This window comes from Channa argus, chromosome 7 (genome assembly GCF_033026475.1).
Source record: "Channa argus isolate prfri chromosome 7, Channa argus male v1.0, whole genome shotgun sequence".
NCBI lineage: Eukaryota > Metazoa > Chordata > Actinopteri > Anabantiformes > Channidae > Channa > Channa argus.
This window is the reverse complement of record NC_090203.1, coordinates 68,331-88,233: the sequence shown is the minus strand read 5'-3', so window position 1 is coordinate 88,233 and position 19,903 is coordinate 68,331. Positions and strand designations below refer to the sequence as shown.

Here is a 19,903-nt window from a genome sequence, read left to right as displayed (position 1 = left end):
TCTATTACCTTGTTCTTATAGTTGCTTGTGTGATCATGTGATGGTCCTCTAGGATTCTGAATCACAATGGTGATGTTTTCATCACTGCTGAGGCCTGTTGTGGCCATTTTCTCCCTTATTTGTAATTAGTATAAGTTTTCATATTTTCAAAAATGTCCTATATATTTTATTAACATCATAAAGTTCAATACGTTTTCAGATCTTTTTTTTCTCAGTTGACTAATTTTGTACTTAATCTAGATTTTACATTTACATTTTACATTTAGTCATTTATCCATAGGCTTTTATCCAAAGCAACTTACAAGTGAGGTACAAGGCAAGCAAAAATCTAAGTCAAGGAGAAAACATCAAAGCAAAGTCCTATCAGAAAAGTGTTCACATTTCACAAGATCCAAGTGCGAGAAAGAGCACTTCTTTTTAGATAGATTTAAGTGCATAGGAAGATGCGGAACAGTTTTGTTTTTCCACAGTTTCTTGAATATTGGGAGGGAGTCTGCTGAGCGTGCAGAGTTTGGTAGCTCATTCCACCATCGTGGGATCGTAACGCTAAACAGTTTTGCTTGGTGTCTTCTGTGCGGTGCTGGGACCACCAGACGTCCTTTGTTGGCAGACCGCAGCGGATGGGAAGGATTGTAGACTTGAATGAGTGAGTTGAGATAAGCAGGAGCTGTTCAGTTAAACACACTGTAAGCAAGAGACAGCGCTTTGAACCTGATGCGAGCTGCTACAGGAAGCCATTGTAGAGATCTCAAGAGTGGTGTGACACGGGTCTTTTTTGGCTGATTAAAATGAGGCGAGCTGCTGCGTTTTGAATCATCTGCAAGGGTTTGATTGTGGATTCCAGTAACCCCATGAACAAAGCGTAGCAGTAATCAAGACGAGATATGACCAGCGCCTGCACAATGAGTGGGGTTGCATGTTCCGTGATGTAGGGTCTGATCTTCCTGATGTTGTAGAGGGCAAATCTGGTGCCCTAGACAATCACTGTAGATCCAATGTTGATGTGTTGCGTCAAGGTCTGGCTGGGAAGACAAGGACTTCGGTCTTGTAGAGGTTGAGCTAAAGATGTCTCTCTCTCATCAAGGCTGAGATGTCTGAGAGACAGGCAGGCAGAAACAGTGGAGTCGTGCGGTGGAAAGGACAGGAATTGTTATATCTTATTGAGAACAAGAGGATTTCATTGCATGTTCTTAGTTCCATAAATTGACTAAACCTTTTGAGGTGGTACAACCACTGGCACTTTTGGGTATTGAGTTGGGGTACTTTTTTAGTTCTTAGCTGGAGAAACAAATGAGCATGTGCGTTTGGAGATCTGGTGCCATCTTTAAGTGTGATAACAAGCTTTTGTATGAATCATTGTTATTCACGATGTGTCTGTGCAGACTGATCGTTCTTGGTTTGAAGCATTTCGAGGGGACGGTCCAGTCTGATGAGCTGATTAGCTCCTACCTGCTCTGCAAAAACCGATGGAACTTCAGGAAACACGTCAGAGAGATGAGCAGCCAGAGAGCTCCACCCAACAATGTCATTAAGGTGACTTCAATGACATCAACACACACTTTCTGACATCATCAGTATATCTTAAGAGAACCTGTTGCTATAAATGTCTAGATGGGACAGGTGATTGACAAAGTGTTGACTGATAACAAATTGTCACTAAATAGACCTGATCTTAACGATTGTGGTTTAAGTGGTCACAAGGGAACCTAATAGCACATTATTGGTAGAAAGTGGATTTTAAACTGGCTAATAATGGCTAATTTTTCTAGATCCTATCCATTCTTCAAAGTGTCCTTGGGCAAGACATTGACATCCTCTGATTGGCTGGTGCTGTTTACTTAAAAAGTGACAGTATTGTACTGGCAGTAAAGACTGGTTGGGACTATGATAGGGTAGGCTAGACAGTTGGACAAAAAAGTATCAGGGAGAATGAAAGGAAAGGTGTTAAAGACTGTGGTGAGACCAGAGATGTTTTACAGCTTCAGTTGCACTGAAAAAAGACAGGAGGCAGAGCTTGACGTAGCAGAGATTAAGATGGTACACAGTGGGTTTGGTTTCAGAGAACTGGTGACAATAAACTCTTACTGTTGTGCTTTTCAGATGTATCTGACCCACGGAGTCGTCCCCCCCCTGCCACTTGCCTGCAACAGAGTTCAGCCTGGAGACCAGCGCCCCCCAGTGGAAAGAAAAAACTCTGACATGCCCAACTGGCTCAAGGTGTGACACTAAATCAGAACCACACTCCAGGAGTGTGGTCCAGGATTTGCTGAGACCACAAACTAAAGTCAAATTAGTGTTTATCAATATAATATATAACATTTAATTCATCAATCACAGTAAATAGTATTGTATAATAACTAGGGCTGCACCTAACGCTTTTTTGTTGATTTAATTTATTGATTATTTTTTCAATTAATCTATTGATTATTTTCCCATGAAGCTCTTTCTTTATTTTTAAATTAATATATAATAATTTAACATAATGAATTTACTAAAAATAATGTGGGCATTACTCCTACCCGCCAAAATAGGCCAATCTTAAATGGTAATTTTTGTTTTACAGACAAATATAAAGTCTCTCCTACAGGAAGTTAATTGAATTTGGTGCAATCTACATTATCAGTAAACAGTGCAGTTTACTTTAGTTTAAATACTGTAACAGAATAGAAAAATGAACATTAAAGTGGTCACTATCACTGATCCCGCTCCTCCTCTGTCTGCTGCTGATGGGGACTCTGCTCACAACTACAACTGCTACAGTGTTATGCCTGGTTTGGGGCTGTAACTATCTCAGTGTCCATCAGAACCTGTGGCACAGGTTGAACAGCTAGGTGCAGTGCATTAAGTACAGCACATGCAGCTCTTATGATTTCCAGCTTTAGGTGTGATGAAAGCCAATGTGTTCATAGCAGTTAGCAAATAACCGACAAGCTTGTTATAGTGAAAACATGACTGTGGATGGGAAACTGTGGGCACAGCTTTTCTGCACATCTATAATTGTTTGAGTGTTTGGATCATTTTCTCATATAGACCGTTTTAGAAGTCTTTTTACGCTGGTACCCAATGGAGCATTGTCATCCAGTAGAGTTAAGGAGTAACTTTGACTTTAACTGAGCTGTCTGCTCCCTCTCAGCTGACACTTGGCTGTAAATAATCAGAGAGAATCTCAGAGAGAAGAAGCTGCTCCACAAGTTTATTTCGTCATACGCTAATCTCAGTGGTGTTTTTCAGAATTCATATCTGCTGATTTCAGAACACAAATATTTATATTTTTGTGCTCTAGGTAACAAGTAAATACGTGCACTTTGAGGTAATTTCTTTATGGTCCCAAATCTTTGTGTACTATCAATGCGTCAATGCATGGTTAGTAAATCAACGTATTTTTGTAACCGATTAATAACTAACCCACCTGTGACTCTTAATCTGTAGAACAGTCATCAGATCATCCAGAAGACCCGGCTGGACTCCAGCAGTTACCCCCCCTCCCTCCCCCCTGGATGCACCCTCAGACTCCACCCATATTGGCTGAACAAGTCCCGCCCCCCCATCCCCCACCACAGACGGTTTTTCACGCTGGCCCACAATGCAACACTGCTCCCACTGGCCAAAGCCCCTGCAGACAGATACATGGACAGACAGGTTCAGCCAATCAGCTGTCTGTCTCTTTCCCCCCCAGGTGTTGAGTTACTTATCAAACCCCCCTCTCTTTCAGGAGGTCTCCCATTAGCTACACCTTGTGTTTGTGGGGCCTTCCCATTGGCTGCTGCTCATCCACTCCCCACCCACTGCCCTTCTAGTGGCCAGACTATTACTAGACAGCAAACACTAGACACTCCCCCTCCCAACTCCAACATTACAAACCCTATCATGTCGTCGACACCCACTGGTGTGAAGCCAGGCTACCTCCTCTTCCAGATGGTATGGACGATGCCCACTGCCAAATCTCAGTATGCTCTGGGGCAAGAGCAGAACAGACCAATCAGAGAAGAGAAGAAAATGGGTAGTCAGAGCTCTGTAAGCCCCAAGCTGATAGAGGACAGAGAAGACAACGATGAGGAAAGTTTAGCTTCAGCATCAACAGTGAGTCCCCTGTCTTCTACAGAGGAGAGGGAGGAGGTGCTAGGGAATGGGAAAGTTCAGGAGTTGGAGGTGAAATATGAGGTAGAGGAAAATGACGAGGAGGTGGAGAGGGAGAACAGGACTATTGTGGGTTTGGTCAGTCTGAATGGAGGAGAAAACACAGGTGGAGAGGGAGGTGGCAGAGAAGAGGGAGAAGGTGCAGGAGGAGGAGGAGAACAAGATGAAGGTAGGGGAGGAGAGGGGGAGCAGGGGGGAGAAGGGGAGGAGGAGGAGGCTAGGGAGGAGGGGGGTGGAGAGAGGGAGGAAAATGGAGAGAAGGATGAAGACCAGGACAGGCAGGGGGATGAGGAAGAGGAGGAGGACTTTGATGACCTCACACAAGATGAAGACGAGGAGGAAGTGATGTCATCAGCATCAGAGGAGTCAGTACTGTCTGTTCCAGAGCTACAGGTAAACAGGAATGCAGATGAGCTTATGGCATGGTTACAGCCTGACTCTGACTTCTGACCTGTGATCCTGCAGGAGACAATGAAGCAGCTGACATGGTTGGCAGCAGAGCGCCGAATCTGTGCAGATGGAGACTCTGAGGAGGATCACTCCCCTACCTCAGAGGAGGAAGAGGAGGAGGGAGGGCCCAAAGAACGGCCAGGGAAGGGGAGAATCAACAAGGGGGAAGAAGATGAGGAGTTGCATTCAGGAGAGGGGACAGCCCAAGTAGGAGGAGGACGGTGTCCCGGACGTGGACGAGGTTAGAGCTTTATCTTTGCTAAAGGTCTCCTTACACAGGCTTAGTTTCTGACCCTTCACTTAAGGTCTCTTTGCACAGCTTTACTTCTTTGTTCGTAGTTGGAGATTTTTCGCTACTCATCCACCTAACTTCTGCAGTTTGAGGGAAAGTCATCTAACACTGCACCAGAGGGCAGAAAACTTCCCCACCTCTATGGAAGCCCAAAAAAAAAACATCTGAGGACAGCTCTCAAGCCCTGTGGTTATCCTACATGGGCCTTAAACAAGACAATATCCAGATCTAGCAGAGGCACAACAGACGAGCAGACTCAGAAGAATGTTTGGATATACCTGTTCACTTCAAACAAACAAACACACTGAGACAGAGACTCATCAACACAAAAGACCAGACACTAAAACACAAGAAGTGTAACATAGTGTATGCCATACCGTGCATGAAGAGTGTTCAGAGCTCTACATTGAAGAGATCAAACCGCATCTACACAGGAGGATGTTGCAGAAAATGAGAAGCAACACCTCAACACCACATGGTCCACATTTTGGATACAGACTACATGTGGTATGAGAGAAATGCATACATAAAACCAAATACACCACTCAATCCAATAGAGGCCAAGGGTCAGCATGGCTCGTGAGCAGCCTACAGCTAAGCAGCCTTATACAAAGCAAAATGTGTTACTGTTTGCATAGGTGGTAAAAGTGCAGTGTATTTATTTTACATTTTTACATGGCAAAGTGGGTGGGAAGGATGGTGCACCTGAATAAGGGAGTTGAGGTAGGCATATAGTCCCTTTACCAGCTTTGCTTCAGACTGGAGAGCTACTTGGATGAGTAGCTAAAGGTTTCCAACTAAAAAGATAACCAGTTGCCAAGTTTCAGCTTCTAGATAACCACACCAGAATGACTAAGAACCTTTACAAACCTCTTTATACATATATATTTTCTGACCTCTCTGCACCAAGGTCTCCTTACACACTTTTGTTTTGTGACCTTTCTGCAGGGCGGAGCAGACCCCTTCGTGGTCTTAGGAGGAGCCGTCAGGAGCGGCACAGTAAAGATGCAGCAAAACTCTTGCTGCTGTATGATGAAAAGTTGGTGGAGAATGACCCGCACAGAGAAAGCAAAGACATGGCTTTCGCTAAGAATTACCTCAGCAGGGTGAGCAGAGAAACAGTTCCTGCAAATACTGATCTGCAGGTTCTAATCCTGTGATTGTTTTCCTGTCACATTGTTTTGCAGACCTTTTAAAAAAACAACTTTACATTCTTTCCCAGACAGAGAAAACCCTGAATAGGTTAGGGTTTAAACTATTATATAAGCTCTGAAGTGCAGTTGTTAGGTGTTTTTGTGGAGCGTTAAACCCAATAGATTTGTGGACCCTAAAACCCAATAGAATTAGGTGGAAGAATGAATAGAAAGATGACTGTTTTTTTAGATGCCAAGAAAAATGTGATTTAAACTCCTAACTGAAGAGTTCTCTTTACCTTACAACTGTGGATGGTAGTTGTGATGCATATTTCTTCTTGTCATAAGTGAACCAATAATTTGTGTCTAAGTTTTAGATTTAAATTGTTCATGTAGCTCCCATGTATGTGATGGGTCATCAATGCTTTGTTGGAAAGACTGGTTGAGATATTCAGGGAAAGGGCAGAATAAAGATTGTGTTGACTAACTTATCCTCATCAATTGTCCTGGTAACCTACCTATAGGGTGCAGAGCTCTGACATTTGAAGGGAGCTTGGAGTAGGGTCGCTGCTCCTTTGCATTGAATAGAGCCAGTTAAGGTAATTTTGTCATGTAATAAGGATGCCTCCTGTGGGCATCCCATTAGTGGTCTTTCAGGCAGGCCCAGCTGGTAGGAGACCCTGTGGTAGACAAGGAAAATGTTGGAGAGAATATATATCCCATCTGATCTGAGATGGAAATCGTTGCTGGTGAGAAAGATGTCGCCACTGCAAACCTACTCTGGATAAGTAGAAGATGATGATGCATGGACTCAGACAGGTCCAAACAACACTTTGGTGTTGTGTTCAAGCAAAAAACCTGGGTTTGGCGGACAACTGCTCCACATCCATAGGCACAGTCACCCCACTCAGTACTAAAACTTCAATGTTTTGCTGTACCCACTTCAACTTGGTTCAGGAACCAAGTAGTAGAGACACTTTCCACGTCAACCCATTGTTAATGATGTGTTCACTTTAAATTAAGTTGTAGGAGCAGGTCATAAACTAAATAAATAGACTATAAAATAAACAATAAGTAAATAGACTTAGCTTTTGCTGCGTATTTTTTTAATCTCACTGTGCATCTTCAGCTGTGGCAATTTCTTCATTTTGTTCTGGTTCTGATAAACACAGGGTTACAAACAGGTCTAAAGAAAAATGTGTTCATCTGAGGGCTGTGTTACTGTGTCAACAGGTGTGTGATGCTCTTCAGAATGCACCTGGGCAGGTGGAGGAGTTTGTGTCTCTACTGAATGAGTTCGAGCAGGTGGGGGAAGGACAAGAAGTGATGTCACTTTTCAGGAAGCTGCGGTGCATCCTGGGAGATCGGACTGACCTCCTTCGAGACTTTGCAGCATTCCTGCATCCAGAGCAGGCGCTGGAGTGTGGACTGGTGAGCTGCACAAGTGCATCAACACCTGAACACCAGGTGTATCTCAGGTGCATCCTGAGATGTATCTCAGTCGTATGTCACGTGAATTGCAGTTTGTGTGTGTGTGAGATTCATGAAATGTGTTTTACTTGCAGCTTTAATCAACCATGTATCTGTACCTGCATCAGTAAATCACTGCTGTGTTCTGGTCCTGCAGTTTGAGGAGCAACAGGCGTTTGAACGCAGCCGACGTTTTCTGCGACAGTTGGAGATCAGCTTTGGCGATAATCCCTCGCATTATCAGAAGATCATCAAGGCTCTCCAAACCAGTCCAGACCTCAGTCTAAATGGTATTTCAGAGGTACGAATGGGTAGACACCAAAAAACCCCTTTTGAATATCCTCTCATTAACTTTATTAAAAGCTAATCTAAGCTGTTATTTAAAATTTGTAAGTATCAAAAAAAGTAGTCAAAAAATGGTATAACAAGGGGAAATGGTCATCCAGTTAATTGACCGTGGATGGCCTTGTTGTCTCAGAAACATTTAAAAAATAAATAAATAAAATGGGTGGTCATTTTATGTATTGAAATAGATGCAGTAACTGGAGCAAAAATCACTTTTAACCAGTATGACTGATAAAACATAGCAGTTTAACATTGGTGTGGTGCTGCCGGCGTGCACCAGAATAATGCCCTGCCGCATTTTCTTTCAAGTGGGGAGAAAGAATATTCATACATTATCTAGATAAATGGTTCGTTTGATTTATTTTTCCCGCCCACTCACCAGAAAGAATCTTTCACCAGACAAATGTAAACTTCACCTGCCCATGAGAACGCTTCTGGCTCGGAAAATCTTCCTCTGTGTGTTTATCATTAAATGTTATGAGCAAGATTAATGAGCCACAATGTAACTATGCCTGCACATCAGAGGTGCGCACCAGTACTTATATATAGCAGAACATCCCTGCATTTCAAGGATTATCAGTGACCATTATTGATCAGCAAAACAAAAAACATATAACACTATACCAACAATTAGTTGGTATAGTGTTATATGTTTTTTGTTTTGTTTTGGGGTTTTTTTCCGTTTTTAGTTAAAGGCTCAGATGGCCACGCTGCTTAAAGGCCACACCCATCTACAAGCTGAATTCTGGATATTTTTTGATGAGCTTCGTCCCCCTGCGGCCCGCCCAGGGCAGTTTGAAGAAGCGCATTGGCCAGAAGAAGGAGGGGGCGGGTCAGATGGTGGAGAGGGGTGCAACCAGGTATCAGCAGGTGGAGCCAGCAATGGCTTTGAAGAGGTGACACTCCCTGAGCTCGATGAGGAAGACGAGGGACACAAAATCCAACCAATGGCGAGCCGGAGGAGGAAGATTGATTCCCACAGAAACTACAAGGTCTGAAAATCCTTTAGTGAGTTTTCACTCATGGACTTTTTTAAACATTGGCTACCAATAATACCCTTTTTCTTTTGACAGTTGTTTCCAGAGCTGTGATGTGTCAGATAAAGACTGTTTAATCTTTCTAGGGCTGTGATTGGTCGCATAAAGACTGGCCATGTTCTTGTCATGATGCAAAAATCCGCAGACACCGGAGGAAAGGATGCCCTCGGTGCCATGACAACAAGGTTTGTTCTGGTGTTATCAGTTTGAATCAAGGTCAGGTTAGAGAAACCTGTCTCACATGTTCATTTTCCTCCAGAACCCAGGAGCTGTAGCTAGAGCTATGAAGAGCCTGGACCCTCTCTACTCTCAGATCAGCTCATCCCACACTGACACAGGTGACAAAGATCTGGATCTTAAGGGGGATGACGACAGTCCCCAACCAGGTGTGTAACACACTCGCCTGTTGTGCTTTGCCATCGATATAAAGGTGATGTAATTACCTATTTGTAACAACAGATCGAAGCAGTGCATCGTGGGAAGGCCAGTTTCCCCTGACAGAGGAGGAGGAGGAACTCTGTGAGGAGGAGGACGATGAAGATGAGGAGGAGAGGAAGAACAGTGAGAAGGAACCTAGCCTTTCTTTAAAGAGGAGCAGAAGAGAGGAGGCTCTGCTGCAGCCAACGGTCACCCCCTCATCTTCTTCAGTCACTACCACTTCTGTTAGGTCATCCATCTTTACATCAGTTTCCTCCTCTCTCTTTACCTCCTCCTCTGGTCCTCCTCGCCCCAGTCCTCCTCCTGACCTCCCTGTATGTGCCAAGAATATTTCTCTGACAGCAAGTGGAAAAAAAGTAATCCTTTGGACCAGGTACACCTCCTGCTGTTACATCCCTAGATGCTCCACCTCCTGCTTCTTCCTTCAGCAGGAGCCTAGACTTAACAGTGATTTTACATGGTTTTGTGTTTCAGGGAGGCGGACAGAGTTATCTTGACGACGTGCCAGCAGGATGGAGCCAATTCGAACACGTTTCAGGCCATCTCTAATCTGCTCGGCAACAAGACTCCCAGTGAGGCGAGTGACTGTTTAGTCTCATGCTGTCATTGGTCAATTTTGTTTGTTTATTCTGTATTAAACAATGTTTGTGAAGTTTATCTGTATTTTCAGATGTCTGGAAAGGACCTGTTCAGACAGAAATGCCAGTAAATTCTCATTAATTCAACTCTTTATTCTGAATCTTTGCTCATTAGCCCAAACACAGCAGCAAGCATTGCCCCTTTTTCTTTTCACTCAGCTGTTGGGTCTCTAAAGTAGAGACATGATTTTTAACAATTGCCTGCTTCTTTTAAAATAACAATGATTGTTTGTCTTTACATTTTAGACATTACATTTACATTTTACTTTTTTGCGCAAAGACCCCACGATGGTGGAATGAGCTAGCAAACTCTGCACGCTCAGCAGACTCTCTCCCAATATTCAAAAAACTGCTGAACAGCAGCAACAGAACTCTTCCGCATCTTCATATGCACTTAAATCTGTATTATAAAAAAAAAAAAAATCCTTTCTGCTCTTTCTCGCACTTGCATCTCGTGAAATGTTTTTTCTGATAGGGCTTTGCTTTGATGTTTTCTCCTTGACTTAGATTTTTGCTTGCCTAGCACCTCACATGTAAGTCGCTTTGGATAAAAGCGTCTGCTAAATGACTAAATGTAAAAGTGTTCACAGTTTACAAGATGCAAGTGTGAGAAAGAGCAGAAAGAAAGAAAATTTTATTTGTTTATTTTATTTTTTTTAGATATTTAAGTGCATAGGAAGATCTGCGGAAGAGTTTATGGTGCGAACAAAAATGTGGAACACAACCACAGGGAAACATTGCAACATATAAAACATAAAGAGTGTGCATGCTGTTTAGCTTGTAGTAATTATCCACTCTATGAGCAAACATTTGAGTGCGTTTTACTGTATAATAAGCACATTTGATACTGACTATTTATAGGAAAGGATAAAGGATTTTGAAATTACTGAAAATTAATTTTAACTGTCCGATACAGCTATAAGGAATCTATTCTATATTTTTATTAATGAAGTATATCTAGGTATGATGTGACTCACGATGATGTGCCATTCAAATGACTTGATTTTGACTTCATGCCATTTTTTAAAATCTTTTAACACTTGCAATGCAATGTGGCAACAGTAATAGACTACAGCAGTATTGGTTTCAAGAAAAAAGAAATTCAGTCTTCCAACTCTAGCAAAGCCGATCCAATAAGTCTCTTGTATAGATGATGTAAAATGGTGTGGTTGTTTTGTACCATTCTTTTGTCACTTGAAACCAGATTGAAGTAAAATTAGTGAATGGGTATGTGTAATTGCACTGTACTCTGGCCCATGTGCCCTGCTGCCTTCACAAGGGCGAATGTTTCATGCTGTCAGGATCAGTCATACATGTATCTCTGAAATGCTTTTCATAAATAGACAATAACAAGCACAATGACCAGAGATGAGGACTCATTTCATGAATTTGCTTACTTCAGACTGAGGTTACCTATGACTTGAGGTTACTTGCTCTTCTCCCTCAGCCCAAATATTAAAATTTATGGTATTAAAATGTGCGGCGAACGTTTTGCCACGTGGCTGTTGACTGTTATAACTAATATAAAGAGTTACACCATAAATACCCATTCAAACACAGGTGATACACCTGCAGCTCTCTCTGCATCTGTTAATGTGTCAAGTAAGGAACCATCTGCTATTTACTGACAAATCAGCAAATAGTTTTAAGAAAGATGTTTTTTTTTTTGTTTGTTTTTTTTTTCATGTTAAAGTTGTCTATTTAAATTCACATTATTGCAGTTTAGGCTCCATTTCCTTTAGATTTATAGTTGGAATAACACTGCCTGTATGCATTTTATTATCCGTTTTTTGAAGCCCCTTACTCTCTGATGTGGTGTCAGTTTTTTTTAAGCTGCAAAAACATGAATCAGGCCCCTACCGTATTTGGATCAATTAGCTTGTTAAATATAAGGTGTAAAAATCAGACAACAGATGTTATTTTAATGTGTCAGATACTAATTTATAAAAAGTGTGTGTTTATCATAAGATTGTTTGGTCTTATATATTCTAATTATAACCTTAGAGTTTGGCCCATCTTCCTACATTTGTATGCCAGCCAACTCAGTGGACAAATGTGCAGTGTGTACCAAACTATTGATCAAGTAGGACCCAAAGCATTATGGCCATTTGTTTTCTTAAACAGTTTTTCAATTGAATAGTCATGAATCAAATGAAAACACCAAGAATCTGAATGTAAAAGAGTGCCCTTAGTCTTATCGGAGTAAAGTTGACATCACATCACACAAGAGTATCTGAACTTATAAATACTGTCATGTATCTCCAGGTGTCTCGCAGGTTTCGGGATCTGATGCGTTTGTTTCAGACAGCAGCTCGACAGACCAGCTCTGAGGATGAAGCTCCCTCCACAGAATCAACAGGAGCTAATCAGGAAGAAGATTGACCTTTGATCAGAACGGGCAGGGCGTTTGATATTTAAGACTCTTATTGTGAAAGTGGCAAGTAAAACTCACGGATGTTTCCTGTTAATAAGTGTAAATATAGAAGTTTCAGATTATATAACATTTTTGTAAGACTGAAAGGTTTTTGTTTTTCCTTCAATAAAAGTTTTTCATCAGTCTGTTTGGTGTCCTGGATCAGATCAGTTCAGATTCTGGTCTGAACCTTTTTATTACTCTCAATATGTTCAGAATAAAGGTTTGTCTTTGTTAATGTTGTTCATGTGAGATTTTAAATAAACATTTACTTATTCAGCAGACTTGTTGAACTAGCAACAGCAATACAACTTAAATGGTTTAACTTCATTGCTCTCAAAGACAAAAACAAAATATAGAAAATCACAACAAAAATTATGAAATAAAAATATTAACATGTAAAACTTAAATTTTCACATAACACCAGGAACAATAGAACAACTTATAGAATTAATCAGTTAAACAGCTATTATAAGATCAAATTCAACTGTGAATAATCAGACTTTTAATCTGAATTTGTTTTTTGTTTTGTTTTGTTTTTTTATTTATGTATTTATTTTAAAGCTGTGATTATCAAAACAAGACCCACAGGAGGTAACTACATGTGTAGTTTAGTGTGGTTTGACTACTAGCTAACCTGAGTGCTGGTACAGGTGTGGGCTAAGGAGTAGGGTTCATCCCTGTGCTCGTTCTCCAGTTTCTGGGTCAACACAGTCATCGAGCTCTGAAACATAAAATTCAGTACAACTTTACTTTTTAACTTTATTACATTCAAACACAATACCTGCTTAATTTATATGTTGAAACCATGTGAATGGTATTGGTATTGAAATCAAACATTACTTTTCGAAAGATCTTTTCAAGTTTTCGGCTTGTCTCTTCAGGGGTCACCACAGCAGAATGTGTTCTGCACATGATTTGATAAGTTAGAGGGCCCCTTGAGTCCTGATATTTCTTATTTTAGTTTTCAGCTAAAGAGCTAAACTGCTCAGGCAGTCTTCCTTTGTGAGATCGTATGAGAAGTGCATTATATACAACAAAGGTTTTGTATTTCCAAATCTCATCTCTAGTCACTCATTTGAGATGATAATGTTGATCTGTAGTCATGGTTCATGCACTCCACAGTCAATGTGATCTATAACCACCGGTCCAGCTGGGTAACTGTCTGAATATTATTCTTCACTAACAAGGTGCCAATAATGCAACCGCAAGGGGGCACAAGCCAGTGTCTTCTTGTGCCAGTCCCAAGTCTGGATAAATGCAGAGGGTTGTGGCAGGAAGGGCATCCGACGTAAAACACATGCCAAATCAAACATGCGAATCGTGACAAAGACTTCCATACCGGATCGGTCGGGGCCCGGGTTAACAACGACCGCCACCGGTGCTGTTGACCTACAGGGTACCAGTGGAAATTGGACTACTGTTGGTCGAAGACGAAGAAGAAGAGGAGGAAGGTGTGTTCGTAGGCAGAGAGAGAAGAGGAAAGCTAAGAATGTAGGACTGACAGTAGGGACTTTGAATGTTGGTACTATGACAGGGAAGGCTAGGGAGTTGATCGACATGATGCAGAGAAGGAAGGTGGACATACTGTGTGTCCAGGAGACCAGGTGGAAAGGTAGCAAGGCTAGAAGCTTAGGAGCAGGGTTTAAGTTGTTTTACCATGGGTCAGATAGGAAGAGAAATGGAGTAGGAGTTATATTGAAAGAGGATTTTGTGAGGAATGTTCTAGAGGTGAAAAGAGTATCAGACAGGTTGATGAGTCTGAAGCTGAAAGTTGAAGGGGTGATGTTCAATGTTGTGAGTGGTGATGCCCCACAGGTAGGATGTGAGTTAGAAGAGAAGGAGAAATTCTGGAGTGAGTTAGATGAAGTGATGCAGAGCATCCCCAGAGGTGAGAGAGTTGTCATTGGTGCAGATTTCAATGGGCATGTAGGTGAAGGGAACAGAGGTGATGAGACTGTTATGGGCAGGTTTGGTGTTCAGGACAGGAACGCAGAAGGTCAGATGGTGGTTGACTTTGCAAAGAGGATGGAAATGGCTGTAGTAAACACTTTCTTTCAGAAGAGGCAGGAACATAGGGTGACGTACAAGAGCGGAGGGAGAAGCACTCAGGTAGACTACATCTTGTGTAGACGTTGTAATCCGAAAGAGATCAGTGACTGTAAAGCATTGGTAGGGGAGAGTGTAGCCGGACAACACAGGATGGTGGTGTGTAAAATGATGCTGGTGGTGAGGAAGATGAAGAGGACTAAGGCAGAGCAGAGGACGAAGTGGTGGAAGTTGAAAAAGGAAGAATGTTGTGCAGTTTTCAGGGAGGAGCTGAGATAGAATCTGGGTGGTTTGGAGGTGCTTCCAGATGACTGGACTACTACAGCTAATTTGATCAGGGAGACAGGTAGGAGGGTACTTGGTGTGTCATCTGGAAAGAGGAAAGCGGACAAGGAGACTTGGTGGTGGAACGAGGAAGTTCAGGAGTGTATACAGAGAAAGAGGATAGCTAAGAAGAAGTGGGACACTGAGAGGACTGAATAGAGTAGACAGGAGTACAGGGAGATACAGCGTAAGGTGAAGATAGAGGTGGCAAAGGCCAAACAAAGAGCATATGAGGACTTGTATGCTAGGTTGGACACTAAAGAGGGAGAGGTGGATTTGTACAGGTTGGCCAGACAAAGAGATAGAGATGGGAAGGATGTGCAGCAGGTTAGGGTGATTAAAGATAAGGATGGAAATGTATGGACAGGTGCCAGGAGTGTGATGGGAAGATGGAAGGAGTACTTTGAAGAGTTGATGAACGAGGAAAATGAAAGGGAACGAAGAGTAGAAGAGGTGACTGGTGTGGAGCAGGAAGTAGCAAAGATTAGTAAGAGTGAAGTGAGGAGGACATTGAAGAGGATGAAGAGTGGAAAGGCAGTTGGTCCTGATGACATACCTGAGGAGGTATGGAAGTGTCTAGGAGAGGTGGCAGTAGAGTTTCTGACTAGTTTGTTTAACAAGATCTTGGGGAGTGAGAGGATGCCAGAGGATTGGAGGAGAAGTGTACTGGTACCAATTTTTAAGAACAAGGGAGATGTGCAGAGCTGTGGCAACTACAGAGGAATAAAGCTGATGAGTCACACAATGAAGTTGTGGGAAAGAGTAGTGGAAGCTAGGCTAAGGGCAGAGGTGAACATTTGTGAGCAGCAATATGGTTTCATGCCTAGAAAGAGTACAACAGATGCAGTATTTGCTTTGAGGATGCTGATGGAGAAGTACAGAGAGGGTCATAGGGAGTTGCATTGTGTCTTCGTAGATTTAGAAAAAGCGTATGACAGGGTGCCGAGAGAGGAGCTGTGGTATTGTATGAGGACGTCTGGAGTGACAGAGAAGTATGTTAGAGTGGTGCAGGACATGTATGAGAGCTGTAAGACAGTGGTGAGGTGTGCTGTAGGTGTGACAGAGGAGTTCAAGGTGGAGGTGGGTCTGCATCAAGGATCGGCTTTGAGCCCCTTCTTGTTTGCTCTGGTGATGGACAGACTGACAGATGAGGTTAGACAAGAATCTCCCTGGACTATGATGTTTGCAGATGACATTGTTATTTGTAGTGAGAGCAGGGAGCAGGTGGAGGAAAATCTAGAGAGGTGGAGGTCTGCTCTGGAAAACAGAGGAATGAAGCTTAGCCGCAGCAAGACAGAATACATGTGTGTCAATGAGAGGGACCCAGGTGGAATGGTGAGGTTACAGGGAGCAGAGGTGAAGAAGGTGCAGGACTTTAAGTACTTAGGGTCAACGGTTCAGAGCAACGGTGAGTGTGGAAAAGAGGTGAAGAGGCGAGTGCAGGCAGGTTGGAACGGGTGGAGAAAAGTGTCAGGTGTGTTGTGTGATAAAAGAGTATCAGCGAGAATGAAAGGAAAGGTGTTCAAGACGGTGGTGAGACCAGCAATGTTGTTCGGCTTAGAGACAGTGGCACTGAAGAAAAGACAGGAGGCAGAGCTGGAGGTAGCAGAGCTTAAGATGTTGAGGTTCTCTTTGGGAGTGACGAGGATGGACAGGATCAGGAATGAGTACATCAGAGGGACAGCTCATGTTAGATGTTTTGGAGATAAAGTCAGAGAGGCCAGATTGAGGTGGTTTGGACATGTTCAGAGGAGAAACTGTGAATATATCGGTAGAAGGATGCTGAGGTTGGAGCTGCCAGGCAGGAGGTCTAGAGGAAGACCAAAGAGGAGATTTATGGATGTAGTGAGGGAGGACACGAAGTTAGTTGGTGTGAGTGAAGAGGATGCAGAGGATAGAGTTAGATGGAGGCACATGATTCGCTGTGGCGACCCCTGAAAGGGAGCAGCCGAAAGGAAAAGAAGAAGACTAACAAGGTGCCAATGATCAGCTCACAGTTCCCCCACCAGATGGAGACATCCAGCTAACTTCATTAAACAGTGTATCCCTTTCCTCTTTTTCTGCTTTAACTGAGTACACCACCCTAATATAATAATCCTCCCCTACCGCATGTTCTCTAGATCCCATCTCCTCCACTTTTCTTTTCAAGCAACTGCACCCACACAAATCCCAGCCATTATATAAATTGATAATACACCTCTCACAGGCACCTTCTCCACTTCATTTGGGCTTGCGTTACCCCACAACTTAAGAAGCCTACTCTCAACCCCTCCCAAGTAAAGAATGGCAGACCCGCCCCTTTTCTTTTATTTCTGGCCAGGACCCTTGAATGAGCAGCCTTCAATCAAATCTCAAGATTTCCTTTATCAGAACAAGCTCCTTGACATCAACTTGATTCCATTGGATTTGAGGAGGTTGAATTGGTTGGCTGGGAGTTTCTACAGATACACACTCCTGACAGTTGAATAATCCCTGCAGGCTGCAAAAGCTGTCCTAATCCTACTCAATCCATCTGCAAGCTTTGAACCACCAGATCCTTCTGTCCCAAATCTCCCATTTTGGGCATCTCTGATACAATTCTGGCCTGACCCAGGCCTCATCTTGTCTGGTTGGACTTTCATGGTGTCTTGGCAGGGACACTGTCACAGCCTCTGCATCTGTGAGCTGCAGAAAAAAATTTGAAAACTAGGCTAACTGGCAACAGGTCAGTAATATGACTGGGTAAAAAAGGAGCATTTCAGAGAGGCAGAGCCTCTCAAATATAAAGATGGTCAGAGGTTCACAAATCTGTGACAAACTGTCTAAAAATTGTGGAACAATTTTAGAAAAATGTTCCCTCAATGTAAAATTCAGAAGACTTTAAAGATCCCACCATCTACAGTATTTAATATCATAATATTCAGAGAATCAGGAGGAATATCACAAGGGACGAGGCAGAAGGTCAAAACTGGGTGCGCGGGATCTTTGGGCCTTCAGGCAGCACCGCATTAAAACAGTCATGATCCTCTACTGGACATCGCTGCATGACCTCAATTCCAGAAATCATTATCTGTTAACAGTTTGCTGTGCAATCCACAAATGTTAGTTAACGATCCAGAAATGCCTGACTTGTATAAATGCCACTCTGGGCCAAAGCTAATTTAAAATGCCATCAGGCAAAATGGAAAACTGTTCTTTGGTCAGATGAATAAAAATTTGAAATTCTTTATGGAAAACATGATGACCATATGCTCCCATCTAGACAACGTCTCTTTCTCTTTGCATATTTCAGCAAGACAATGCTAAACCACATACTGCATCCATCACAACAGCATGGCTTCACAGGAAAAGAGTCAGGGTGCTAAGCTGGCCTGCCTACAGACCTTTTTACCAATAGACAACATTTGGCATATCATTAAACAAAAATACAGCAACAAAACCCCAGGACTATTGAGCAGCTAAAATCCTGCATCAGCCAAGAATGGCACAACATTCCTCTGCTAAAACTCCAGCAATTGGTCTCCTCACTTCCCGGACGTTTACAGACAATTGTTACAAAAAAGAGGGGATGCTACACAATGGTAAACATCACCCTGTTCCAACTTTTTTAGAGATGTGTTGCTGCAATCAAATTCAAAATAAGCTAATATTTTCCATTAAAATGGTAAAATATCTCCGTTTCAACATTTGATATGTTGTTTATGTTCTATTCTGAATAAAATATGGGTTGCAGATTTTCAAATTGTTGCACTCTGTTTTTATTTACATTTTACAAATAGTCCCAACTCTTTTGGAATTGGTTTTGTTTTTCTATCTATCTATACTAGATCCTTGGGTTCTATCATCCACTCACATGGCTTTTCCTATCATTTCTATGCTGATGAAACACAACATTTCCTGATCTTTTCCACCAAATGACTTCAAAGTCTCATCAAACATTTCTGTCTGTCTCTCTGAAATCTCTGCTAGGATGAGAGAATTAAGTCTTTAACTCAAATGGAAGTTATAGCCTTCCTGTAGTGCCTTTAGGACAGCATTTTTTAAGTTCATTTGAATTGACAGAAATTATTTATACATATGAAAAAACATTTTAAAAGTCAACTGCAGAAAAACAAACTTCAGTTCACTCTGGTAAAGTTGATCACTTTCACCATCCTGTAGGTTTCAACGTGTTCAAATGCAGAACAAGCTGATTCTAATACCATACCATTTAGTGATTTTAAAAAAAACTTTATGGAATCCATCTCACCCATACAGTTTTCAGCTCTGTTCTCTTGGTTCTTCTGATTTTGTTGCTTCTTCTCGTTCTCTGTATCAGGTCGATTGTCCTCCATGTGAACATCTGCAGCTTGTACCCAAGAATTAGCAGACAAAATAAACTGAACACTAAATCTGCACTTTACCTGAACTTTCAACCCAGTGTTCCTAACTTTTGGTCAAACAATAAATTGGCTTTGACATGAACAGACCCTGTCCTCAGCCAAATTAACTCACCTAAGGCTTCATTTGATTGGTTGTAGTTACTGGATAAATGTGGGAGGGACTTTGAGCAGGCTGTGCTGATTGGCTGGTTGCTGGTGGGCGGGTTGACATTGTTCCAGTACAAACCATTAGCAGATGATGCTGCAGCTGACACAGCTGTTTATAAGAAACAGGAAGTGATAAAAGGTCAGAGGTCAGTCTGACCAGGCTCCAGCATACTACTGCAAAGATCTTAGCTTTCAGCAGCTGCCCATTCATTGTCAATGGAAAGGTACAGTAGTTGTAATGTTCAGTAGCATCTCCTGTGTGCTTCAGATGCAATAGGAGCCCAGCTGGTTGACGGGGAAGTTGAAGAAAGTTATACTTTATGTAACTACAGTTTGATGTAGTTCATTGGCAAGAAGCAATCAGGAACATTTTTACTCCAGTGGAAACTGAAATAGATCGTCAGTTTATGTGCAGGAATTATAAATCTGATCGTCATGGTTTGCTGATTGTTAACACTGAATTAAACATGATATGTAATGTACGTTTTGGAGGTAATGTTGGTCTGAGTGGAAACTGTAGGAGAGAGTCAGTCTAGGACCTAACATAAAAGAATTATAATACACTGACCACTATGTAAATCAGGAGCTGAAACTCAGGCAAATAAAATCACACGATAAAACTGCTTTAAAAGAGTTTCCAAACTGAATATTTTGACAAACTGCTCTTTT

At 42.1% G+C, this 19,903-nt stretch overlaps 1 protein-coding gene across 11 annotated transcripts in view; it reads left to right on the top strand.

Annotated features, from left to right (window-relative positions):
• The window catches only part of gon4lb (gon-4 like b), a 41,719-nt gene extending 29,220 nt beyond the window's left edge, over positions 1 to 12,499 (top strand). For 8 of the 11 annotated variants that reach the window (XM_067509175.1, XM_067509177.1, XM_067509179.1 and 5 more), the window contains 13 exons: positions 1,383 to 1,533; positions 2,101 to 2,217; positions 3,430 to 4,530; positions 4,603 to 4,828; positions 5,828 to 5,985; positions 7,246 to 7,443; positions 7,640 to 7,783; positions 8,517 to 8,819; positions 8,951 to 9,049; positions 9,124 to 9,250; positions 9,324 to 9,675; positions 9,777 to 9,879; positions 12,206 to 12,499. In XM_067509175.1, the coding sequence (XP_067365276.1) occupies positions 1,383 to 1,533; positions 2,101 to 2,217; positions 3,430 to 4,530; positions 4,603 to 4,828; positions 5,828 to 5,985; positions 7,246 to 7,443; positions 7,640 to 7,783; positions 8,517 to 8,819; positions 8,951 to 9,049; positions 9,124 to 9,250; positions 9,324 to 9,675; positions 9,777 to 9,879; positions 12,206 to 12,322 (3,196 nt within the window). In that variant the 3' untranslated portion in view covers positions 12,323 to 12,499. Of the gene's footprint in view, positions 1 to 1,382; positions 1,534 to 2,100; positions 2,218 to 3,429; positions 4,531 to 4,602; positions 4,829 to 5,827; positions 5,986 to 7,245; positions 7,444 to 7,639; positions 7,784 to 8,516; positions 8,836 to 8,950; positions 9,050 to 9,123; positions 9,251 to 9,323; positions 9,676 to 9,776; positions 9,880 to 12,205 lie in introns of those variants that run through there. The other 3 variants (XM_067509176.1, XR_010914772.1, XR_010914773.1) reach the window with 3 other exon arrangements.
• The last annotated feature ends 7,404 nt before the right edge of the window (positions 12,500 to 19,903 follow it).